Genomic DNA, 27,496 nt, shown 5'->3' with positions numbered 1-27,496 from the left:
AAGGATGTTTGACATGCTTTTTACATTTGTATCACAAACCATTTTTTTTTTAATTCATGAGGAAGTGTTCATTTGAGGACCTTTTAGACATGTACATGCCTCCTGTAAGACGCTATGATCCGGGAATCGTACATGATACATGCAACATCTTGGTGTCATTACGCTCTAACATATGGACTATTTCAAATTTTGCTACATAAGACCAAATCGAGGTGGTGAGACACATATTGTTCCAAACAATGTCTAAAAATAAATGCTTATATTACTATCTCAAAAGTACCCTTTTTGATTTAGCTTATTTTTAGACATTGTTTGGAACAATATGTGTCTCACCACCTCGATTTGGTCTTATGTAGCAAAATTTGAAATTGCTTTTTTTACATTGGTAAAAAGTAAAGACTCAGAGCTACAAAATTGTATATCATACACTGCATTTTTTAGGATATGTTTTGGTTGAAAGTTGATAAACTTGTAAACTTACTTCAAATAAGTCAAATTGGGCAAATTAGTTTTGAAGCTATGACCCATTTTATATCTACATAGAATTGACATTATAACCAAATCAGTTCCCTTTTAATCCATTTCCCCATTCACTGTGTTGGTGGTGCTCATTAAATGTATAACAACTTCATAATTAGCAGGGAGCCCACTCTGGAAATTGTATGTACTTGTACAGTATATTGTAACAAACTATATGTCTTAAAATGTACAAAATCAAAAAGGGTCCTTCTGAATTATTGATCTATTTTATGTTAAATAAACGTAATTGTATTTTGATAGAACCTCGACATACTCCATATGTTTGAGCACAATATAGGGAGTACAATGACACCAAGATGTTGTCCGTTATGCTTGAGCAAGGCACGCAACCCTAAATTGCGTTTGTAAATCGTTCTGGATAAGACAACTAAACTGTATCATATACAGTTCACGCATCATAGGGTCACTTTCATCATGATTTTCTCCAAAATAGTTTGTGATAGAAAAAAAACATGTCAAAGATCCTTCCTCCCAATGACGTTTCTATGTGAGAATTGCCAGAACGTTCGGATACAAAAACATATTTTAGCTGTATCCTTTCGTCATCATGATTTTCTCCAAAATAGTTTGTGATAGAAAAAAAACATGTCAAAGATCCTTCCTCCCAATGACGTTTCTATGTGAGAATTGCCAGAACGTTCGGATACAAAAACATATTTTAGCTGTATCCTTTCGTGGAATTACCCACTAGAAATCTGATTCCCGACTGCGCAGTTGATGATGTGGCAAGCAACCATTGGTCGATGCAATGCAACATCTGCAATGTACTCGGTCTGGAACATGATCCATCTTTGGCAGTGCTCTGCCTAATTATCACTTCCAGGTCATTCCCCTAAACTAGGCTGTCATTGGACAAGTCCAGACGACTGCTATGCTGAGCTGCTATGACAGAAAAACTAGAAGGAGAGCATGATGAGTAAAACACCAAGAGACATTGATTGACAAGGAGCCGAGGATGGAGAGATGTCTCCGTCTAATGAGTGTTCAAAAGGCAACTCCACACTCTTGTCTTTGCTGCTTTCTCTATGAAGGACCTTGAGGGGGTGGAGGAAAGGATAGAACATGACCAGATGTTCTCCTCTTTTTGCAGGAAAGAGAGGGACAGTCAGAATGGGAGGAGACTAATGCTAAGCTAATCTATCTCAGTACAGCTGAGCATCTTTGTCTGTCTTTACCAACAACTGTCAGACGAGTGGATAGCACTGTAGATCACCTTGATTAATTAAGAGGTGAAAAGGTTTATACTCCTAGTGTGTCTAGAGCTTGCAGGCTCCCAACATCAGCGCACAAGTCATAAGCAAAAGTGCTTTCAACAACTCCAATGCAAAACAATTACAAAAATAAGATCCAATCGCTGTCACGTCACCTCATGTCATTCTGTAAGGAAAGGCATATGACATGCTAGTTCAGTATTCTGTCTGGCCTCTACCTGTTTCAGCGGCAGCAGCATGAACTCCTCGGTCTTGGACACCTCCACAAAGTGCTGCAGGACGTACTTGTGCGCCGACTTGAGTAGGTCGCTGCAGGAGTGTGTGTCTGCGAAGCCGCGGATGCCCAGGCAGTTAGAGGGGTCCAGCTGGCTGAGGAGGAACTTACAGCAGGCGTCCCTCACCCCGTTGAGCTGCAGCAGGCTGGCCGCTGGGAGTAAGGTCTAGAAGAAAAAGAGGACGATCTATAATATATAAAATGGAAGTAACAGATTCATTTTGCACCCCCTCCCCTCGTTGCCTCAAGATGAATGGTTTCGCCCACTTGAAAGTGATGCTTCACTCCCTTGCTCCACTGTGTTGGCTCAGTGCAGTTAGAAAGCACTAGTTGCTCCACTGTTTTGGCTCAGTGCAGTTAGAAAGCACTAGTTGCACCACTGTGTTGGCTCAGTGCAGTTAGAAAGCACTAGTTGCTCCACTGTTTTGGCTCAGTGCAGTTAGAAAGCACTAGTTGCTCCACTGTTTTGGCTCAGTGCAGTTAGAAAGCACTAGTTGCTCCACTGTGTTGGCTCAGTGCAGTTAGAAAGCACTAGTTGCTCCACTGTTTTGGCTCAGTGCAGTTAGAAAGCACTAGCTGCTCCACTGTTTGGTTCAATGCCGTTAGAAAGCACTAGTTGCTCCACTGTTTTGGCTCAGTGCAGTTAGAAAGCACTAGTTGCTCCACTGTGTTGGTTCAGTGCAGTTAGAAAGCACTAGTTGCTCCACTGTGTTGGTTCAGTGCTGTTAGAAAGCACTAGTTGCTCCACTGTGTTGGCTCAGTGCAGTTAGAAAGCACTAGTTGCTCCACTGTGTTGGCTCAGTGCAGTTAGAAAGCACTAGTTGCTCCACTGTGTTGGCTCAGTGCAGTTAGAAAGCACTAGTTGCTCCACTGTGTTGGCTCAGTGCAGTTAGAAAGCACTAGTTGCTCCACTGTGTTGGCTCAGTGCAGTTAGAAAGCACTAGTTGCTCTACTGTGTTGGTTCAGTGCAGTTAGAAAGCACTAGTTGCTCCACTGTGTTGGTTCAGTGCAGTTAGAAAGCACTAGTTGCTCCACTGTGTTGGCTCAGTGCAGTTAGAAAGCACTAGTTGCTCCACTGTGTTGGCTCAGTGCAGTTAGAAAGCACTAGTTGCTCCACTGTTTTGGTTCAGTGCAGTTAGAAAGCACTAGTTGCTCCACTGTGTTGGTTAAGTGCAGTTAGAAAGCACTAGTTGCTCCACTGTTTTGGTTCAGTGCAGTTAGAGAGCACTAGTTGCTCCACTGTGTTGGTTAAGTGCAGTTAGAAAGCACTAGTTGCTCCACTGTGTTGGCTCAGTGCAGTTAGAAAGCACTAGTTGCTCCACTGTGTTGGCTCAGTGCAGTTAGAAAGCACTAGTTGCTCCACTGTGTTGGCTCAGTGCAGTTAGAAAGCACTAGTTGCTCCACTGTTTTGGTTCAGTGCAGTTAGAAAGCACTAGTTGCTCCACTGTGTTGGTTAAGTGCAGTTAGAAAGCACTAGTTGCTCCACTGTTTTGGTTCAGTGCAGTTAGAGAGCACTAGTTGCTCCACTGTGTTGGTTAAGTGCAGTTAGAGAGCACTAGTTGCTCCACTGTGTTGGTTAAGTGCAGTTAGAAAGCACTAGTTGCTCCACTGTTTTGGCTCAGTGCAGCTAGAAAGCACTAGTTCCATCACTGGTGTTAAAAATGAAAAGGCACATGCACATTTTTTTTTTTTTTTTTTTTTCCTATTCTGTTGTGCGTCTACATTTGTATCATTGTTTCATGTCGGATACACTCAGGGTGTTGTTAAATATTATTTGAGAGGCGGCACCACGAGCAAATTTTGTCATTTCACTTTGCCTGTAAGAACCTTGATGAGCACGAGCATGTCTGATAAGGCTTTGCTGTATCGCAGCCCCTGAAAGAACCTCAATTGCTGGAGTCCTCTCTCCTTCACAAAACTCATTGGAGGAGAAGGTCAGGGGGCGGGACCTCTGGCTTTCTCATCCAATGGGTTTTGAGAAGGAGGCGAGGAGAGAGGACGTGAGGAGTTTACACTTGAGATTCTCCCACTGACTGAGTAGCCTTCCAGCAGCCTTTGCAGAAAACTGCATGTCCGGTAGCTCGCGGGCTGTCAATGAGTAGCTCACAAGTAGATACTAGAAATAATCAGTAGGCCTAATATAACATGATTAAATCTGTGAAATAACTTTTCTCCCCAAGATGTTTACAGGTATTTAGCACCATTCTGCATTTTTGCCATCCATTTTCCCAACATAAATTGGTTTAAATCACCTTGTTAAAATGTTGTTTTCATTCATTTCCAAAAGTAAACAGCCTGTCTGAGCCCCATGAGAGTACACCATGGCCGCTTCACGGTTACAACGTAGCCAAGCTGTGTTTATATGTGCCTATGCGCAAATTGAAAAAGCACAGGATATTTGTACCTTGATGAAACAGCTCTGCTTTGCTTGGTTGGTAATATCGACCAAATAAGTAATTTCTACCCTTGTTGCATCAAATATGTATGCTGCTGAGACAAGTTTTAAACATTTTCATGGTGACAGTAGCTAGGTTTCCATCCAATTGGCGACAGATTTTCATGCGAATATTCTAAAATACGCATGAAGAAAATGTGAATTTCTTTCACCAGTGGTGTGTTTCCACCAAATGGACTTGTTGCCGATAAAAATCAGTGCATTATGACGTAGAGCACACAAAATGTACTTTTTTGCTTAAGTTTACATGTACTGAATAAAAATCTAAAGTTCAATGTGTTTCCATTGCATTTTTGACTACACCAATAGTTTTGTCAGAAAAACTGTAGGGTTAAATAGCAAATGTGCCAACTCTGGTCTTGGCACGTGTGCTCTAGCCAACAGCTCGAAGATAGTCTACAGTGTGGGTAGGCTGTGCGGGTAGGCCGTGCGGGTAGGCTAATCTACATGAGATTATTACTGATAAGAGCGAGAACAGCAGTCAAGCATCGATCCTGTCACCAGAATATAACCCTCAATATTTATTGGAAAGGAGCATCAAACTCATCACCTTGCACTTTCACCACCCTGTGAAGTTCAGAATTTATTTAAACTGTAACCTAATAAACTGCATGGTTTCCCAAGTCATAGTGGGAGGACCACACACCATATTATCATGTGAATCCAAGTTTACTTCGACATGATGGTTATTATATCAATATTTGCACATAAAGGTGTTTCCACCACCATTTCTCACAGAATACATTTTACCGACACAAAAAGATCCCACCATGTCGGACATACAAATGATCTTTAGGCATTTATAAACTTGTACCAAACCTTCCGGTTTCCTTAAGCTGTCCTGATTTTTTTTTATATGGTATACCTTTATTCGCATAAAAATAATAGGGCCAAAAAGGCAGAACGGAAAAGTAATGTGCCTGCTGAGACTACACTTTGTTATTCCTCATTCTTTTCATGATTATTCTGTTTCTTCAAGATTTGTTGTCAAACATGTATCCTACTCACTGTAGTGTGTTGTTTAAAAGGGCACTATGAAACTGAATGACAAATGAAAAATCATTGGAAAATAATTTAGTAGCCTAGTCCTGTAACTGTAAAACACTTAAAAAAAGGCAAGATTCTCAAGGTAGGCTACAGTAGAATGATTTTTGTTCAAAATGTGTGGTTAAGAACCAAAACACAATTACATTACGTATGCAGTGCTGTTCACTGTTTCTCTTAATCAAATCAGGCCTACACAATAACACAATTTGCATGCTGTATATGAGTAGCTGGCGAAAGTATTTTTTTGTATGAAGTAGCTTTCATGAAAGAAAAAGGTTGGAGACCCCTGATCTAGCAAAACTGCTCAAATATGACCCCATATTACCCGAGCTACATTTTATTATTTATATTGCAGATTCGGTCCGCAATTTATGGATATATATAGCTGCCAAAACATGCAAATGTGATCATGATAAATTAATAATACATTTGCAATATAATTTTTATGTGAACATAATCTATGACCAAATTGAAAGGCAAAACTCCAGTTTTCATTTTCAAGTTGACCGTTCTTGGTCAATGCCCTACCAGATAACACTGCCATATTGAGAAAGAAAATTGTTCAAAGACACATTTAAATTCACATTTGTAATTGTACTACATTATTGTGATCACATGACAAAAAGAAAATGAAAACTTAATGTCCAATTTAACAACGCTTTTTCTTAACCTACCAAGTACAAAATTCTTATTCTTATTGGGTAAAACAATATTATTCTTCTATATTATTTTTCGATTTCATTTCCTCATTGTCAAGCGTTACCCGGACCACATTCTTAACAGTTTGACGTGTCAATCTATCACCGTGGGTGGGATAGTCAGGGGAGGAGCAGGATATTTGTGAGAGTCACAGGGTTGTTGGGTTTCAGACCTGTCAATTATTTATTGGGGGTGAGATTTTCAGGGAAGGTAGTAGATTAGTAATCTAGTCATTAAAACACTAAATGGTTGTGTTCTGTTCATAAATCTGGATTTCCCCTGTGAAGAAAGTGTAGAAATGCAGGTAAGAAATACTTTGACGAAGTAATGTAAATACTTTGACGAAGTAATCAGTATCAGTATGTTTTCGTGGAATACTTTTACGGTTTTTACTTTAGGTTACTAAATGTATTAGTTCCAGAGGTAAGTATACAAAGCTATTAAAACAAGAGTCAAATAAATACTTCTCAAACCCTTCCAGATTTCATGCTCGCCACGAACATCAGAGTACAGAACTCTCACGTTATTACTTTGATAGCGGTCAGAGAAGTTTACAAACTTTGAGTGTTCGAGACCACCATTTAGAATAATGATGGTACATTAGGAGCTCATCCCAAATGGCCCTCTATTCCCTACATACTGACTACATAGTGCACTACATATGTAGTTTTATCTCAATCTCTTCATTCAAAGACTCAATCATGGACATTCTTACTGACAGTTGTGGCTGCTTTGCGTGATGTATTGTTGTCTCTACCTTCTTTCCTTTTGTGCTGTTGTCTGTGCCCAATAATGTTTGTACCATGTTGTGCTGCTACCATGTTGTTGTCATGTGTTGCTGCCTTGCTATGTTGTTGTCTTAGGTCTCTCTTTATGTAGTGTTGTGCTGTCTCTCTTGTTGTGATGTGTGTTATGTTCTATATTTCAATATTTTTTATTTTTAATCCCAGCCCCCGTCCCCACAGGAGACCTTTTGGTAGGCCGTCATTGTAAATACGAATTTGTTCTTAACTGACTTGCCTAGTTAAATAAAGATTAAATACAAATAAATAAATAAATAAATAAAAGTAGGGAATAAGGTGCTATTTGAGACGCAGTCAAGGAAAAGAGCAGTAGTCTTGTCTTCTTACCTGCACGTTGCCTTCCCCAACCACGATTTCTGCCGTGTAGGCATACTGAACCAGCTGTTCCAACGCCTGGGGGTCAATGTCATGCAGGGTCACGTGGGTCTGGCGACTCTCCGACATCTCATCTGCATGACCACAGACAGACAACAGAATTTTCCAGTTTTCCAATCTGCAGTGTAAATGTGCCCGTGTCCGTGCGGACAAACCATACGAGAAACCAATTCAACATGTCAAGTCAGAGAAATCAAATCAGAGTTTATTTCAAGTGCATTTAACACATTTTAACTGAAAGAGTTGTGTGAGTGTGTGTATAATGTGGTATATATTATTTTGCAGGGTTCCCCAACTGGCAGCCCACGGGCGAGGGGGACGGGACGGGACGGGACGGGACGGGGGGGGGACATAAGACTGTAATAACACCAGCAACTCAGCTCAAAGAGATTTTAATTTTTGAAATCTGTTACAAAGTATTCCCACATATGTGATCGCATACAAATGTAAGCAAGCTTTGAAATGATTATGTTTTAGTCAAATGTTATATCCGTTTGGGCTTCTTGTGCTCAATTAGCATTCTAAAAATGTTTTGTAATTAAGTTCCGGCCCCATGACCATTGTTTCAAGAACAAAAATCGACCTGCGGCTTAATCTAGTTGATGATCCCTGCTCTATTGCCACAGAAATGAAGCACGTACCTCCCATTATAGACAAATTCTCATAGGACAGTAACTGCATAGCACTATGAAATTGTTTACCATTTGTTGCTTGTCTGTGTTTGAGTGATTTATTGTTTTGACTGTCAGACAATCTTTGTGTAATTCTGATTCCTGGAACTATGAGGTGCTTGCGTTAAGCCAAACACAGCGAAGAAGCATATTTTAGCATGGAAGGGAGTCCAATTGTTCCAACAGGTCAAAAGAGCCAGCACACACGCACAACAGCGTTTGGTTATATTGATTAGATTGTTGGCTATACAGTGCATTCGGAAAGTATTCAGACCCCTTGACTTTTTCCACATTTAGTTACATTACAACCGTATTTTAAAATTACATTTACATATGTTTTCAGACCTTTGGCAGCGTTTACAGCCTCAAGGCTTGGCGCACCTATAGTTGGGGAGTTTCTCCCATTCTTCTCTGCAGATACTCTCAAGCTCTGTCAGGTTAGATGGGGAGCGTCGTTGCACAGCTATTTTCAGGTCTCTCTATAGATGTTCGATCGGGTTCAAGTCCAGGCTCTGGCTGGGCAACTCAAGCACATTCAGAAACTTGTCCCGAAGCCACACCTGTGTTGTCTTGGCTTTGCGCTTAGGGTTGTTGTCCTGTTGGAAGGTGAAACTTCGCCCCAGTCTGAGGTCCTGAGCGCTCTGGAACAGGCTTTCATCAAGGATATCTCTGTAATTTACTCTGTTCATCTTACCCTTGATCCTGATTAGTATTTCTTCCGCTGAAAAACATCCCCACAGCATGATGCTGCCACCCCCATGTTTCACCGTAGGGATGGTGCCAGGTTTCCTTCAGACGTGACGCTTGGCATTCAGGTCAAAGAGTTCAGTCTTGGCGTCATCAGACCTGACAATCTTGTTTCTCATGAACTGAGAGTCCTTTAGGTGCCTTTTTGGCAAACTCCAAGCATACTGTTGTGTCCTTTTTACTGAGGAGTGGCTTACGTCTGGCCACTATATGATAAAGGCCTGATTGGTGGTGCTGCACAGATGGTTTTCCTTCTGGAAGGTTCTCCCATCTCCACAGAGGACCACTGGAGCTCTGTCAGAGTGACCATCGGGTTCTTTGTCACCTCCCTGACCAAGGACATTCTCCCCCGATTGGTCAGTTTGGCCGGGCGGCCAGCTCTAGGAAGAGTCTTGGTGGTTCCAAACTTCTTCCATTTAAGAATGTTCTTGGGGACCTTCAATGCTGCAGAATTGTTTTGGTACCCTTCCCCAGATCTGCGCCTCGACACAATCCTGTCTCTGAGCTCTACGGACAATTCCTTCGACCTCATGGCTTGGTTTTTACTCTGACATGCACTGTCAACTGTGGGACCTAATATAGACAGGTGTGTGATCAATGGAAACAGGATGCATTTGAGCTCAATTTCAAGTCTCATAGCAAAGGGTCTGAATACTTATGCAAAGAAGATAAATTAATACATTTGCTAAAATAAAAATAAAAACTGTTTTCGCTTTGTCATTATGGGGTATTGTGTGTATATTGATGTTTTTTTATTTTATTTAATCCATTTTAGAATAAGGCTGTAACGTATCAAAATGTGGCAAAAGGGAAGTGGTCTGAATACTTTCCGAAGGCACTGTATCAGCCAACTTAAATAGGCCTAGGTTTAGAGCATGGTCAGTTGAAAATAAGTCTAGTGGTGAGTCTTAAAGCCTCATACCCTCACAAGGCTCTAGTCTGAGCTGCAGGAGGGAGGAGGAAAACTGGGACACACCTCACCTGGTGATCTATGACCCCAACAGGAAAGAACGCACACAGACAACAGAGAGGAAGAAAGGAAGTGGTCACTGATGAGGAAGGAAGCAAACAAATGAGGTGTTGCTCACAAGTTGAGGTGCCACTGCCACTCACACACACACAGTGAGCAAAATGTAGCGCAGTTCAATGTCTGAGCATTCAAGCAACAACCAATAATCACCACAAACCCGTCACACCACTTTGTTCACGGTAAAGAGGGGGAGACGGTGTCTCAAAGTGAGTGACTAACACTAGTAGTGAACACTTGTGAGGGCGTGGAGAAACAGAATAGCAGTCTCAGTAGCAGTGGGTGAGGGCTCGGAGGAGGGATACTTACTTGTAAACATGGCGTGGAAGTAGGGACTGCAGGATGCCAGCACCACTTTGTGTGCCTTAATCTCTTTGTTGGAGACGTGCAGCACGATGTCGCAGAGCAAGCTGCGCTGGCGCATCCTGTTCATGGACACGAACGAGTCGTGGTAGTGGCGCTTGGAGTTGTGCGAGATGCTGTGGCCGTCACGGTTCAGCAGCTGCATGCCCCCCTCCATCATGGTGCCCCGCTCCGCTGCAGCCGGCTCCTGCCTGGGCCTCACTCTGGGAGACTGCAACACACAAGGGGAGCCATTCCGGTTCTTTTAGGGTTCAACAAATTCTGCGAATTTTACCCAAATTCCCAGGTTTTCTACAAATCCCAGAAGGAATTTTGCAGCCCTAGGTTCATTCCAATTAAATTGTCCCAATTCGATAAATCTCTGTTTTATGTCATATGTGACTGTTTGTGTCATCAAAAGAAATATTACATCACCACTGCTGTAATAGGCATGACATGACATGTGTCATAACAGTCATAGTAGCTGATGTGAAAGGTATGACAACTGACTGTACAATCATGACAGCCAGGTATACCAAAATGTAGGTTAGCTAGGCCAGCATGGTTAGCTTGTATAGCACTCTGTGCTAGCCAGTAATATCCACATCATAATACTGACATCAGCTGTCAAGACTGCTTAATTCTACTTTGCTTTAAGTCTGTCCGTCAATGTCATTGAAGATGTTGAGGTAGGCTAGGTCCTAATCATGTATGTCAAATCAAAAGTACAATACAGGTCGAGTTAGTTTGACTATTTCATAATAGCAAGCTAGGACTGATGGTTTGGTTAGCTAAACTTGCAAGTCTGTGTGTTTGGTTACCAAAGCATCTACTGTCGCCATCTAGTAAACATGCTAGCTATGGATGAACACATTTCTAGGAAATGTGTTCAATTCTAGTCATGGTATAAAAGGGATAGTCAACTCGTGGCTCTATGCGTTCTCTGGAAAAGAATGCAACTCCATGGAAGTTCAGTATTTTCCATAGAACGCATAGCCTCTTGTGGATTATCCCTTATGTCATCTTGTTCAATGTTATCCTTGCTTATAAGGCAATCTTGATATCTTATGTATTGTAATAGAATAAGGTCTTAGCTCATTGACAGCTGCAGCTCCTGGCAGGGTGTGTGGGGTAAAGAAGGATGCGCACGCACGCACGCACACACACCCTTCCTTTGGTCTCTCTCTCATCCAGTGAGTTCTCACGTTAAGAACACACTTTAAAATGGTGCATAAGCATCTAGATACCCTATACTGTACTCTGTAGAATTGTGTTATAATGAATATTTACATTCCTATCAACTGTGTGTGTTATGCCACAAGTGGCTAAAATGAAATTTAATCTGGTCCTTTTTCTACCAAATGTGGTATATTTTCTTAGTAGTGTTTTAGAATCTAAAGCATCTACAGCAGGCCTTATAAAAGTTTTCTGAAGGCTTCATTAAAAGGCCCACTATGATATGTACTGCTGTTTTAGCCTGAACAGCTGTTGATTCTTAGAATATCACTTTTAAATGCCTCATCAGCTTTATTCAGCTAACCAGCCCGGTCTAACCCCGTCATAACCCAAAATATAAGGTTGTTTTACTGTAATGGGTGTAATGGTTGAGTGGATGTCTGAAGACATTGCACCAAGGCTCTGTAAAATGATTCAGGTGGAAATTATATTGTTGTCAATATAGCCTACCTTTCTGGCTGGATGTTTGTTGATTGAAGGCTGTGTGTACACACATGCCATACGTTTGTGCGTTCTGGGGGTGTAACCAGTCTGAAAGATAACCACTGTTAAAACGGTTAACCCTATCAGTCCTGTGACCCCAGAAAAAGATTTGGCTTTTCATTATCTGACTTTCATTTATATGTAAAGCCCTTATACTTATCCTCACAAGTGTTTTACCATGTTCTTTTCAGGACAACCAGGGCTACAAGCAGAACACAAAACAATTTGACAAAAACAGTTGCATTCATGAGTATTATTGACAAATGTCAATTTAAAAATAAGGTCCAACAAAGCAAAAAACAGATAAAGATGAATTTATATGAATTCTGTAAGTACATAAGTTGTTTGCTCACTAAGAGCAACATCCAACTAGTCAGTGACAACTGTGCAGAGTTTGTGAAAGCAACTATGTGAGCTTATTACAGTACTATAGACACTATGTCCTGGGATTTCCTACCTTCTTCGTAGAAGCTTGTGAGCTCTGTGAGAGTCTCAGCTTTTAATACAGATTTTAATAGTTTGTAGTTCAAACCATTCGGACTCTACAGATATATTATTATATTTTTGTAAAAAGACCAGGCCCTGGGCCCCTTCGGGATCCACCCTTAACATATTTTTATAAAAAGACCAGGCCCTGGGCCCCTTCGGGATCCACCCTTAACATATTTTTGTAAAAAGACCAGGCCCTGGGCCCCTTCGGGATCCACCCTTTAACATATTTTTGTAAAAAGACCAGGCCCTGGGCCCCTTCGGGATCCACCCTTGACATATTTTTGTAAAAAGACCAGGCCCTGGGCCCCTTCGGGATCCACCCTTAACATATTTTTGGCACACCGGACTTCTGTGACTCTGTATGCTTGTTCTGGGACCCTACTGGTAGTAACATCTTGACAGTAAAGCATTTCACCTGGCCAAGGTTGTACTTCAGTGTGTGTGAGGGGGTGGAGTACTACTATAACAGTGGAGTTATGTTACAACTGGATAACGGTAACACTATCTTACGTTGGTTCTGTGGTAACAGAGTGTAAGTTTCATGCCCTGATAACCTAGGACTAGCTTACACTTTAGGAATCCACTGTCCACTGGTTAATGTCTATGAGGCCTATGCCATAGATTACACAGACTCTATGGAGACTTTGTAGTATGTATCAATGTGAGATACATTACTTTTTGCTCCTTCAACAAATTCATTTTTTAACCATTGACAGAGAAGCATCTTAAAATGTCACCACTACTGCATAACAGGGCTTGTGTCCTTCTCCCTCTCTCTCTCACACACACACACACACACACACACACACACACACACACACACACACACACACACACGTTTTAATTCCCAGGGCAAATAGCTAGCATCGGGCAATTTTGCACATTGATAATTTCCAAATGTTGACATGACATTCATTCAAGTTCATATTTTCAACAGATACAAGGTTGCCAGCACCAATGAATAAGAATGCATTGTTGTCACTGCAGCGATGGGTCCTTAACTGACACAGACTATTATCCGTAGCCATGCCACCGTCAGTGTCACTGAGGGGACACACAAACCTATTCACACACACATAACGATACCTTTCCTTTTTCTGACTCACTAGGCATTCTGGATGACTGCCAGACGTACTGCTTCAATTTCTGCAGACCATTTCCCGGGTGTGACCATCTTTGTTTGATTATCAACATGCATTTGGTCATTTTACCTTCCTCCTTGAGGTTGTTTCTATTCATTTCTATTCCTAAAGATGTGGTATTGCACCCCCAACACCCACACCATCTATTTTGAATAACCATATCATCAGCAAGAAAAGCAATGGCAGAAAATACAAATTACCAGTAATAAATGTTGCAGTTTCGTGGAACCAGGGAAGAACTGACGACTTGACGGTGGTAGACCTGATCACCGACAACGAGACAGACCTGGTTGTGTGGTGCCAGGACAACAACCTCTCCCTCAACATCAGCATGACAAAGGAGCTGATCATGGAATACAGGAAATGGAGAGCCGAGCACGCTCCCATTCACATCAGTGGAGTAGGTTGAGAGCTTTAAGTTCCTCAGTGTCCACATCACTAAGGATCTATCATGGTCAACACACACCAACAGTCGTGAAGAGGGCACGAGAATTGCTCTTCGCCCCCAGGAGGCTGAAAAGATTTGGTATGGGCCCTCAGATCCTCAAAAAATTCTACAGCTGCACCATTGAGAGCCTCTTGCATCACTGCTTGGTATGGCAACTGCTTGGCAGCCGACCGCAAGGCACTACAGAGGGTAGTGCGTACGGCCCAGTACATCACTGGGGCAGAGCTCCCTGCCATCCAGGACCTCTATAACAGGCAGTGTCAGAGGAAGGCCATAAAAATTGTCAAAGACTGCAGATACTGTTCTCTCAGCTACCGCACAGCAAGAGGTACCGAAGCACCAAGTCTGGAAACAACCGGAACATGAAAAGCTTCTACCCCCAGGCAATAAGACTGCTAAATAGTTAATAAAATATTTTACCAAATAGCTAGCCAGACTATCTGCATTGACCCTTTACGCAAACTTCTTTGACTCAATAAATACACTGCTGCTACTGTTTATCGTCTATCCTGTTGCCTATGCACACAATTACCTTGTACCCCTGCACATCAACTCGGTACTGGTACCCTGTGTATACAGGCAAGTTATCGTTACTCACTGTGTATTTATCATTACGTGTTATTACTTTTCTATTTTCTCTTACTCTGCATTGTTGGGAAGGGCCCGTGAGCAAGCATTTCACTGTTAGTCTACACCTGTTGTTTACGATTAAATTTGATTTGAACGACTGATCCCTCTCAATGAAGTCACGGAAGTTCAAGGCAGACTGTGGAATTGCAGGCATTGTTAGCAGAAAACAGGTTCCCCCATTATAGTGATGGAAAAATGGCGATATTCATGGTCAATCTTCATGTGAATCTATTTTTTTAAGACAATCATGGTACCAATAATTGCTTCTAATAAACCAGAAAGACATACGTCTTTGAACCAATATGGCCAAAAGTATCTGGACACCTGATTGTCGAACATCTCATTCCAAAATCATGGACATTAATATGGAGTTGGTCTCCCCTTTGCTGCTATAACAGTCTCCACTCGTCTGAAAAGTCTTTCCATTAGATGTTATAACATTGCTGCGGGGACTTGCTTCCATTCAGCCACAAGAGCATTAGTGAGGTCGATCACTGATGTTGGACGATAAGGCCTGGCTCGTGGTCGGCGTTCCAATTAATCCCAAAGGTGTTCGATGGGGTTAAGGTCAGGGATCTGTGCAGGCCAGTCAAGTTCTTCCACACCGATCTCAACAAACCATTTCTGTATGGACCTCGTTTTGTGCATGGGTCATTGTAATGCTGAAACAGGAAACGGCCTCCCCAAACTTTTTCCACAAAGTTGGAAGCATAGAATTGTCTAGAATGTCATTGTATGCTGTAGCATTAAGATTTCCCTTCACTGGAACTAAAGGGTCCCAAACAATGAAAAACAGCCCCAGACCATTATTCATCCTCCACCAAACTTTACAGTTGGCACTATGCATTGGGGCAGGTAGCGTTCTCCTGGCATCCGCCATACCCAAATTTATCCGTTGGACTGCCAGATGGTGAAGCGTGATTCAGCACTTCAGATAACGCGTTTCTACTGCATCCAATGGCAGCCTGCTTTACACCATTCCAGCCCACACTTGGCATTTCGCATGGTGATCTTAGGCTTGTGTGCAGCCGCTCGGCCATGGAAACCCATTTCATGAAGCGCCCGACAAACAGGTTATTGTGCTGACATCCAGAGGCAGTTTGGAACTCGGTAGTGAGTGTTGCAACCGAGGACAGATGATTTTTTACGCGCTTCAGCACTCTGCGGTCCCATTCTGTGAGCTTGCGTGGCCTACCACGTCACAGCTAAGCCGTTGTTGCTCCTAGACGTTTCCACTTCACAATAACTGCACTTACAGTTGACCAGGGCAGCTCTAGCAGGGCATACATTTGATGAACTGACTTGTTGGAAAGGTGGCATCCTATGACGGTGCCACGTTGAAAGTCACTGATTTCTTCAGCATGAGCCATTCTACTGCCAATGTTTGTTTATGGAGATTGCATGGCGGTGTACTCGATTTTATATGCCTATCAGCAATGGGTGTGGCTGAAATAGTCATGTAGAGTACTTAACAAGAGGGGGCAGCAATGAGCTAGCCTGCAACGTATTTTCCTGGAGTAGCTCAAACTCTCCATGAGACGCCATCTTAACCGACTTAATTTGGCTTCAATTCACTATTGAGTCTTCACATAGGATTTAATGGTGTCACGTGAAGCATCCAATTTGATAATCGCTACGGTCTGTCTCGGTCCATACTTGTGTAAAGCATATGATATACGAAGAAAGCCTCCGTTCAATCCTCTGCAGGGGTGCAGTGCTGTCGGAGCGCAGGCTCCTTCCCTTTTGACTCGAGAATACACTGAGCTTGTAAAACAATTTCTGGAAAATTAATTCTGATACATTCTAAATAAATTATATTTAATTACCACTTAAATTCAATGAAAAACTATAGAATGGCAAATAAATATGTATAGCAGCCTAGAGGTAGGTAAATGGGGTGGTTTCTTCCGTCTTCTCTCTGGCGGTGGCAAGAATTAACTATTAGGCTACCTGTGTGCACTGCAAAGGCCAGTCGGAGTCTCGACCACTTTGGCCAATCAGAACGGTGGAAGAAAAGTAATTCACTGTGTGTCTGCCTCGAGGATGTTCATAAAACTCCATAGACCCTCTTGCACAGTGGAACCCTGAACAATATGTGACCACTTCTTAAGGCGACCGTTTTGCTGAAGACTCCCAAACCAGAGTGGCCAAAGGGAGACACAAGGACCATTCTAGCTTGGTATGTCAGGGTAGACAATTGGAAATGGGCCAAATTGGAGGTAATACTGCGTTTAGGTTATAGTTTTTGAGAGGCATGAATACACCACACCAAACACTTGATTTTATGGCTGTGCAATTCTACATAGTAATGATTTATGTTCACTAGTTGGTCAATTGATTTGACAGAATGTAATTGCATAGATTAAAATGCAATGAATTGATAGTTCCCTTCTCTTTATTTTATTCTGTAATACGGTACAATACATTCGGCATGTATTCAGACCCCTTGACTTTTTCGAAATTGAACTCAGGTGCATCCTGTTTCCATTGATCATCCTTGAGATGTTTCTACAACTTGATTGGAGTCCACCTGTGGTAAATTCAATTGATTGGACATGATTTGGAAAGGCACACACCTGTCTATATAAGGTCCCACAGTTGACAGTGCATGTCAGAGCAAAAACCAAGCTATGAGGTCAAAGGAATTGTCCGTAGAGCTCCGAGACAGGGTTGTGTCGGGGCACAGATCTGGGGAAGGGTACCAAAAAATGTCTGCAGCATTGAAATAACCCAAGAACGCAGTAGCCTCCATCATTCTTAAAATGGAAGAAGTTTGGAATCAACAAGACTCTTCCCTGAGTTGGCCGCCCGGCCACACTGAGCAATCGTGGGAGAAGGGCCTTGGTCAGGGAGGAGACAAAGAACCAGATGGTCACTCTGACAGAGCTCCAAAGTTCCTCTGTGGAGATGGGAGAAACTTCCAGAAGGACAACCATCTCTGCAGCACTCCACCAATCAGGCCTTTATGGTAGAGCGGCCAGACAGAAGTCACTCCATAGTAAAAGGAAAATGACAGCCCGCTTGGAGTTTGCCAAAAGGCACCTAAAGGACTCTCAGACCATAAGAAACAAGATTCTCTTGTATGATGAAACCAAGATTGAACTATTTGGCCTGAATAGCAAGCTTCACGTCTGGAGGAAACCTGGCCCCATCCCTACAGTGAAGCATGGTTGTGGCAGCATCATGCTGTGGGGATGTTCTTCAGCGGTGAGACTAGCCATGATCAAGGGAAAGATGAACGGCACAAAGTACAGAGAGATCCTTGATGAAAACCTTCTCCAGAGCGCTCAGGACCTCAGACTGGGGCGAGGGTTGTTGTGGAATATTCCATTCAAACAATCATCTTTATTCAATATTGATTAATTATTGCAATAATGAAACCGTCGACTCAACATTCTTGACTGTCGGGCCGAGAGCCTACCCTTCACAGACAATGCACAGTTTATATAGCTGATACCAGAATGCTTGGTTCCACCCATCCCATATAGATTGGGGGGCACCATAAGCCACTTTGGGTTCATCCTCTGGTCATCTGCCTCTGGTGCTGTTTCTCAGATGCCAGGATAATTAGGAATACTGAGGCCTTTGTTCTGTTCCTCCAGGCTCTCTCTATCTCGGTGACACCCACCACATCTGATCTATGGAATGCCAGCTGTAGGTTTTTCATCACCAAGCCATCACTTAATCAGTTGCCAGCCCAAGCTCCATAAAGACTCCTCTCAGTTAACTCAGAAAGGAGAGAGACAGTCCTAAGAAACTTACTCTATAAAACAACCATTTGGTGCATAATTATGGCATAATCTTGTAATCCTGCTACCACAAGGTTCAACTTCCAACAGGACAACAACCCTAAGCACAGAGCCAAGAATGCAGGGGTGGCTTCGGGACAAGTCTCTGAATGTCCTTGAGCCCGGACTTGAACCCGATCTAACATCTCTGGACAGATCTGAAAATAGCTGTGCAGCGACACTCCCCATCCAACCTGACAGAGCTTGACAGGATCTGCAGAAGGGAGAAACTCCCCAAATACAGGCTTGTAGCGTTATACCCAAGAAGATTTGAGATTGTAATCGCTGCCAAGGTGCTTCAACAAAGTACTGAGTAAAGGGTCTGAATACTTACAGTACCAGTCAAAAGTTTGGACACACCTACTCATTCAAGGGTTTTTCTTTATTTTTACTATTTTCTACATTGTAGAATAATAGTGAAGACATCAACTATTACATAACACATATGGAATCATGTAGTAACCAAAAAAGTGTTAAACAAATCATAATATATTTTATATTTCATATTCTTCAAAGTAGCTACCCTTTGCCTTGATGACAGCTTTGCACACTCTTGGCATTCTCTCAAACAGCTTCATGAGGTAGTCACCTGGAATGCATTTCAATTAACAGGTGTGCCTTGTTAAAAGTTCATTTGTGGAATTTCTTTCCTTCGTAATGCATTTTAGCCAATCAGTTGTGATAAGGTAGAAGATAGCCCTATTTGGTAAAAGACCAAGTCCATATTTTGGTTGAATTGCTGCAAAGAAACCACTACTAAAGGACACCAATAATAAGAAGAGACTTGCTTGGGCCAAGAAACACAAGCAATGGACATTAAACCTGTGGAAATCTGTCCCTTGGTCTGATGAGTCCAAATTTGAGATTTTTGGTTCCAACTGCAGTGTCTTTGTGAGATGCAGAGTAAGTGAACGGATGATCTCCGCATGTGTGGTTCCCACTGTGAAGCATGGAGGTGTAATGGTGCTTTGCTGGTGACATTGTCTGTAACCTATTTAGAATTCAAGGCGCACTTAACCAGCACGGCTACCATAGCCTTCTGCAGCGATACGCCATTCCATCTTGTTTGCGCTTAGTGGGACTGTCATTGGTTTTTCAACAGGACAATGACCCAACACACCTCCAGGCGGTGTAAGGGCTATTTGACCAAGAAGGAAAGTGGTGGAGTACTGCATCAGATGACCTGGCCTCCACAATCACCTGACCTCAACCCAATTGAGATGGTTTGGGATGAGTTGGACCACAGAGTGAAGGAAAAGCAGCCAACAAGTGCTCAGCATGTGGGAACTCCGTCAAGACGGTTGGAAAAGCATTCCTCATGAGGCTGGTTGAGAGAATGCCAAGAGTGTGCAAAGCTGTCATCAAGGCAAAGGATGGCTACTTTGAAGAATATCAAATATATTATATCTTTTGATTTGTTTAACACTTTTTTGGTTACTACATGATTCCATATGTTATTTAATAGTTATTATGTCTTCACTATTATTCCACAATGTAGAAAATAGTAAAAAATAAAGAAAAACCTTGAATGAGTAGGTGTGTCCACACTTTTGACTGGTGCTGTATGTAAATGTGATATTTAATTTTTTTTTTTATAAACTTGCAAAAAATTCTATAAACATGTTTTGCTTTGTCATTATGGGGTATTGTGTGTAGATTGATGAGGGGGAAAAAAAACAATTTCATCAATTTTAGAATAAGGCTGTAACTTAACAAAATGTGGAAAAAGTCAAGGGGTCTGAATACTTTCCGAATGCAACGTATACTGTAACCATGTGTTCAAGATAATCAAATGAAAGCGTATTTATGATACAGCGTGTAAACTATACAATTGTCACGGTTGTCGTCGGTGAAGGAGGACCAATACGCAGCAGGTATGTGTATGCTCATCTTGTTAATTTATTACTTCAAACAATGAACGTACAAAAAGAACAAAAACACGAGAACGAACGAACGACGACAACAACAACAAACAGTCTGGCAAAGCCTAAGCTCAACACAGAACAATCACCCACAAATAACAAACACACCCTAATATATGGGACTCTCAATCAAAGGCAGATAGACAACACCTGCCTTCAACTGAGAGTCCCAACCCCAATCAACACAACATAGAAACACACTCACCAGACTAGACATAGAAATACATAAACATAGACTATAAACCAAAACCCCGGAAATACTAAATCAAACACCCTTTAACCAAACACACCACCCTGAACCACATAAAACAAATACCCTCTGTCACGTCCTGACCAAACTACAATACTAATTAACCCTTATACTGGCCAGGACGTGACAACAATGAAAGACCTACTCGCAATAAAGCTTTCCTTGTAAACAGTGCAATGATATTAAGCTATATGTATTTACATTAGGCTATAGCCTACAAATAGCTATACCATGCAGTCATAGGCCTATTGCAAATGATTGTTGTTTGATCCTGAACTAGCCAAATGGAAGAGCTATCCTTCAGCACCACAAGTTGGTTCAACTTCTTTAATTGACATCATTGCACGATCCTGGCACCATACTTTCAGAACCTTTTACTTTAAATGTCCTTTTAAAATTACATTTCATCAAGATCAGTTGCCTATGCCTATAATAGTCATACTCATCATTTATTACAAATATACAATTTTCCCTTCTCACAACGGTGCTCGTTTAGTAAAGTTAGATAAAATAATCAATGTCTTGCAAGATCACAATTATGAATGTGCATGTTACATAACCAAATATAATACCAACATAGGGCTATAACATTCCTGCTACACCAAAAACACCTCATTTTCTAATGAGATTTTACAATGGTCAGCTGAAACCGAATAGTCATATTTTCTTCTCATGCACCAAAACTCCACAGATCGTGGCACTAGGCAGGATATACGCTTTGATTGAAACAAAATACAAGAAAGGCTAATAGTTTAACACCATCTTCTCTAATTCACTCAGGAAACAGTCATTAAAGAAGAACTAAATGCCTATTCCCATGAAAATGATTGAGGTCAATAAAATATTCAGAATGGAGATACGTTTGGACGCTTCACCGGTAAAACATTAATAATGATAATTCATGATTGACAGTGATGATGGCCTATTTTGAGATTAGGTAATCTATGCCTAACTTGATGTTTGAGATTATTACAAATATTTAGACAATAGCCTGTGTGTGGGCATAGGCAGACGTTGCAAGTGGAGGATGCATTTTTTATAATTATTAAATTGGCTAGATCTGTCCGTACACAGAGTGATAAAGTCGCTTTAAAAAAAAAAGTCTCCCTCACCTAAAAAAATAGCACTACACCACTGATCCTCTATGATGTTGTTGACTGCATGAGCAACGACATCAAATTTAAGGTGGATCTGCAGCAGTGATGAGATCCTCATCGTTGCGGCGTGAATAAAATTAGACACTGACAGGAATAGGTCATGTTTTTTTGTTGTTGCTGTAATTGTGATATCGACTAAAACGCGCTTATGACATTCCTAAATTATAATTAGCTATCGACTATGTGCAAGATGCTATCTCTACACCACCTTAAAACCGCTGGCTCGTCTGGTCTGGCCACTCAAGAACGTGCTAGACATTACCGCAAAACAGGGCACTCCAACTCTGTTCCTGGAGAGTTATCCTCCCGAATGGTTTCGCTCCAACCCCAGGTGTAACTAACCTGATTCGTCTGTCTTATCAACCAGCTAATGATTAGAATCGGGTGCCCTCGATTAGGGTTGGAGTGAAAACCTACACTACAGGACGGTAGCACTCCTGCAACAGGGTTGGAGAGCCCTGTCCCAAAACATAACCTGCAGCAAATGATCCTCATCTCTCTAGACTAGACAGACAAATGATAGAGAAGTCAGAACTATATTTCGCCGCTCTATTTAAGATTACGTTCCCACAGAGAAGCTGTTCTATAGCTAGAAATAAGTGACTACGTCTGGTTTCCCACGAGATGAACATAAAGTGCAATTTAGAATTTCCAGAATGGCTATTTAGCTAGCGACAGTCTTCCATATGTTTAGCTAAACGTTTCCCTTTTTCATCTGTGGCTAAAACATAACTGTCATTGATTTTGCTACTATAGCTAACTAACCGTTAGCTAGCTAACTATATTTTTACTACATCGACACCGGCAGCCGTGACAAATGACATGGCGATGTCGGGATTTAGCTAGCTGAAGTTAGCTAGCTAGCTACTGTACAGTAGAACTCAAGACTCACCAGCCGTCGTCTGTGTCGCAAGGACAGCACACATGTATTTCTAGTTGTAACCTTTTCCAGTTTCTTGATATGTTATAGTCCAAGTTGAGAATGTAAGGTATTTGATTTCTCAGTATTTTGAATTGTTAATCATCACGTCAACGTTACATGATGTCGCATCAAAACAATGCTTCTTGTATCGCTCGCTCCACACAAGTGACACTGACAAATACTTCGTTTCTCCTTCTTTCAGACTGCATTTTAAAACAGTTTTTATATCTTGCAAAACCACAGAGTGAACTAATACATGTTCTGCTATTGCACATGATACCGATTGAAAAGCTGAATACAAAATCCATTTAGATGAACTACAGTCTCTGCTAAATCTATTGGATTTGCAAAAACCTTTCAAATTGAACGTCACCCATAACATCAACGCTTTAGATTGGTGAAGTTCGAGGTCGTCTTGTTTTGTAGTCACGGTGGGCGAATTATCAGTCTCACAATACCGATGTTCGAGTGGATCAAAACAGTAATGTATCGTGAGTAAATTGTGACTGACGGATCTACAAATAATAATGAGTAGTTATTTATGATGCAAGGTTCTTTGTAGATCATTTGGCTGCAATGTCGAACAAGCCCACAGACTGGAAAATGATTTAAAGGGGCAATCTGCATACATTTTTGGATTTAGAAATGTATTATACAGTATGTACCCATTGAATCTTGAAGAATGTAACTTAGAAATGCCTCATGAGCTTAGATCGACTGTAGTACCCCATCAGAACCCAAAATATAAACTTGTTTTACTCCAATGTTTTATAAACAAAGTCAATCTAAACAAACACTATATAGCCTCAAAACATGGTTAAAACTCTAATTTTGATATCCCAGATGGTCAGTCCTTGCAACCATAGCGCTATCTATGAATTTAAGAGTGGTTACATTTCTCCAGCCCCATCACTCAGCTTTTTACCAAAACAGGGGCGGGGACTCTGCTTTGTTATTGTTCCCCTTCAGTCAGTAACTCGATATAATATACTATGGAAAGTCAACGACCAATCATATTCACATGAAGAAAACTGAAATCACACCCATCAGGAAAAATGGATGCCAAGTCCGCACCCGGAAGCCCCTCTTTCCTGGTTATAATACCAGAGCTCGCTTTCATTTCCTAAATTCTTCTCTCTTCAGCTTGGCAGAAGAAAGAACGTGTCATGCAATTTACAAACTTTTCAAGCACACGAAGACTACGAGATTCGGCTCTGACTTAGGTGTCTGTTAGTGGGGAGACAGTACACGTCCCTATGGATGTTGCGAGTTTTGGGTCTTGGTATTGGTTTTTGTGTTTGCTAAAATCTAACTACACTGAACAAAAATAAAACAAAAATATAAATGCAATATGTAAAGTGTTGGTCCCATGATTCATGAGCTGAAATAAAAGAGGCCAGAAATGTTCAATACACACAAAAAGCTTATTTCTCTCAAACTTGGTGCGTAGATTTGCTTACATCCCTGTTAGTGAGCATTTCTTCTTTGCCAAGATAATCCATCCACCTGATAGGTGTGGCATAACAAGAAACTGATTCAACAGCATGATCATTAAACAGCTGCACCTTGTGCTGGGGACAATAAAAGACCACTCTAAAATGTGCAGTCTTGTCACACAACACAATGCCACAGATGTCTCAAGTTTTGAGGAAGCATTCAATTGGCATGCTGACTGCAGGAATGTCCACTAGAGCTGTTGCCAGAGAATTAAATGTTAATTTCTCTACCATAAGCCGCTTCCAACATCGTTTTTGAGAATTTGCTACTACGTCCAACCGGCCTCACAACCTCAGACCACATGTATGGAATCGTGTGGGCGAGCGGTTTCCGGATGTCAACGTTGTGAACAGAGCCCGATGAGCTCTATGTGAAGGAGATGTGAAAACAACAACGACAATAAAAATGAATTATCCCAGTCCTCAGGTTGGCACCTTCAGGAGATAATGTATGGGAGACTGGCATCGTTGATGAGGACAGTGACGAGGAGGTATGTTCTGCAATTCGCTGTGCATCCTCCTTTTCGTAGCTAAATGCGAACCTCCTCTGTTGGGACATAAACACATGATTCAGCCGAGTCCAGAACGAGACCCAGTAACTGAATGCGCTGAGCCGGAGTCAAACAACATTTCTTGTGATTCACTATGAACCCCAGAGACTGAATATGGGAAACCAGCGTGGCAGTGTGGAGCTCCATCTGTTCCCTCGACTCTGCTATGACCAGCCAATTGTCCAGATAGGCCAATACTCTGATCCCTTGGCATCGCACCGGTGCCAAAGCCGCCTCCACCACCATAGAAAAGGTGCAGGGTGAAAGGGAAAACCTGAAAGGCAGGACCAGAAACACATTTGGCCACACACTCTAAATGAAACCTCCGAAAATTTATGTAGGGAGGATGTATAGCCACATGAAAATATACATCCTTCAGATCTATGGACGTGAACCAATCGCTGGTACGCACCGACTGCAATACAGGGGCGGTTCTGGGGGGGCCGGGGGGGGGGGGGGGGCAGTGCCCCTGTGACAACAGTTTTGGACCCCCTTGTGGCCCCCCCTAAATTTTTGCTATAGTTCTTTTTTTTTACATCCGTTATTAGACAGTGGCAACGGGGAACAGTAATGATTATGAACATGGTCTTTTGCCTGCTAATGCCTACAATGCAGTGAAGAAAACGATATGACAACAATAAAGTCTAATGTAACTGGCCCCTCTAACAGTACAACTGGCCCCAGCTTGGGCCCCCAGTTGAAACGGTCTAAAACCGCCACTGCTGCAATAGCCAGCGAAGTGTGAGCATTTTGAACTTGCAAGCTGTGAGGTGTTTGTTTAAAACACTCAAATTCAGGATAGGATGCAACACAACATTCCATTGCTCTTGGGAACAAAGAAGAACTGGCTGTACCAACCGTTCTGTACTTCTGACACGGGACCACCCAAATAGCCTGCTTTTGAAGGAGACAGGAAATAAAATCGGATTAGCTAACACACTTGCCATTGGAACACAGGAGTGATGGTTACTGATAATGGGCCTCTATATGCCTATGTAGAAACTCCATAAAAAATCTGCCATTTCCAGCTATAATAGTCATTTACAACATTAACAATGTCTACACTGTATTTGTAAACATTTTGATGTTATTTTAATGGGCAAAAAAAAGAAGACATTTCTAAGTGACCCCAAACTTTTGAATGGTGTTGTAGGTATGCTTGTTAAAAGGCAATTGTAGGTAAGTATGTGTCACGTCCTGACCAGTAAAGGGGTCTATTTGTTATTGTAGTTTGGTCAGGACGTGGCAGAGGGTATTTGTTTTCATGGTTTTGTGTATGTGTTTAGATAGAGGGATATTTTGTGTAGAGTGTTTCTGGGGTTTATTGGCGTAAGTGTCGATGTAGAGGGGGTAGTTGATTTAGGTGGTTCGGGTTGTGTGTGTATTGTAGAGGGGTATTTGATTTATGTCTTCCGGGGTGTTGGGTATGTTCTTGTGTTTGTATTTCTAAGGGGCTGTTCTAGTTTTGTATTTCTGTGTTGGCCTGGTATGACTCTCAATCAGGAACAGCTGTACATCGTTGTTTCTGATTGAGAGTCATACTTAGGGAGCCTGTTTTCACCTGTCACTTTGTGGGAGGTTATTTCCGTGTTTAGCCTTACAGGACTGTCTATTGTTGTTTTGTATACGTTTTTGGTTTCCCTTCTTTATCCTAATAAAAGAAGATGAGTATATATTTTCACGCTGCGTTTTGGTCTCAACCCTACGACTACCGTGACAGTATGGATGTTTTTAAAGGCCACTGCAGATAAGTATACAGTTGAAGTCGGAAGTTTACATACACCTTAGCCAAATACATTTAAACTCAGTTTTTCACAATTCCTATCATTTAATCCCAGTAAAAATTCCCTGTCAGATCAGTTAGGATCACCACTTTATTTTAAGACTGTTAAATGTCAGAATAATAGAGAGAATGATTGACTTATTTCAGCTTTTATTTCTTTCATCACATTCCCAGTGGCTCAGAAGTTTACAAACTCAATTAGTATTTGGTAGCATTGCCTTTAAATTGTTTAACTTGGGTCAAAAGTTTTGGGTAGCCTTCCACAAGCTTCCCACAATAAGTTGGATGAATTTTGTCCCAGTCATCTTGACAGAGCTGGTGTAATGGAGTCAGGTATGTAAGGCCTCCTTACTCACACACACTTTTTCAGTTCTGCCACAAATTTTCTATAGGATTGAGGTCAGGGTTTTGTGATGGCCACTCCAATACTGTGACTTTGTTGTCCTTAAGCCATTATGCCACAACTTTGGAAGTATGCTTGGGGTCACTGTCCATTTGGAAGACCCATTTTCAACCAAGCTTTAACTTCCTGACTGATGTTTTGAGATGTTGCTTCAATATATCCACATAATTTTCCCCCTCATGATGCCATCTATTTTGTGAAGTGCACCAGTCCCTCCTGCAGCAAAGCACCCCCACAACATGATGCTGCCACCCCCGTGATTCACGGTTGGGATGGTGTTCTTCCGCTTGCATGCCTCGCCCTTTTCCCTCCAAACATAACGATGGTAATTATGACCAAACAGTTCTATTTTTGTTTTATCAGACCAGAGGAAATTTCTCCAAAAAGTACGATCTTTGTCCAGTTGCAAACCATAGTCTGGCTTCTTTTATGGTGGTTTTGGAGCAGTGGTTTCTTCCTTGCTGAGCGGCCTTTCAGGTTATGTCAATATAGGACTCGTTTTATTGTGGATATGGATACTTTTGTACCTGTTTCCTCCCGCACCTTCACAAGGTCCTTTGCTGTTGTTCTGGGATTGATTTGTGCTTTTTGCACAAAAGTAC

General features: G+C 41.7%; 1 protein-coding gene across 2 annotated transcripts in view; it reads right to left on the bottom strand.

The window, feature by feature from the left end:
* The window catches only part of LOC115168932 (kelch-like protein 17), a 35,750-nt gene extending 12,699 nt beyond the window's left edge, over nt 1-23,051 (bottom strand). Inside the window, exons 1-4 of one of the 2 annotated variants that reach the window (XM_029724462.1) lie at nt 22,632-23,051; nt 10,159-10,423; nt 7,357-7,478; nt 1,970-2,191 (exon numbers count right to left, since the gene is read on the bottom strand). In XM_029724462.1, the coding sequence (XP_029580322.1) occupies nt 1,970-2,191; nt 7,357-7,478; nt 10,159-10,372 (558 nt within the window). In that variant the 5' untranslated portion in view covers nt 10,373-10,423; nt 22,632-23,051. Of the gene's footprint in view, nt 1-1,969; nt 2,192-7,356; nt 7,479-10,158; nt 10,424-11,877; nt 12,932-22,631 lie in introns of those variants that run through there. The other variant, XM_029724461.1, reaches the window with a different exon arrangement.
* Nucleotides 23,052-27,496: the final 4,445 nt, after the last annotated feature.

Source organism: Salmo trutta, chromosome 30 (assembly GCF_901001165.1).
Source record: "Salmo trutta chromosome 30, fSalTru1.1, whole genome shotgun sequence".
NCBI classification, from domain to species: domain Eukaryota; kingdom Metazoa; phylum Chordata; class Actinopteri; order Salmoniformes; family Salmonidae; genus Salmo; species Salmo trutta.
Note: the sequence above shows the minus strand (reverse complement) of the source record. Positions and strands in the feature narration are given on the sequence as shown.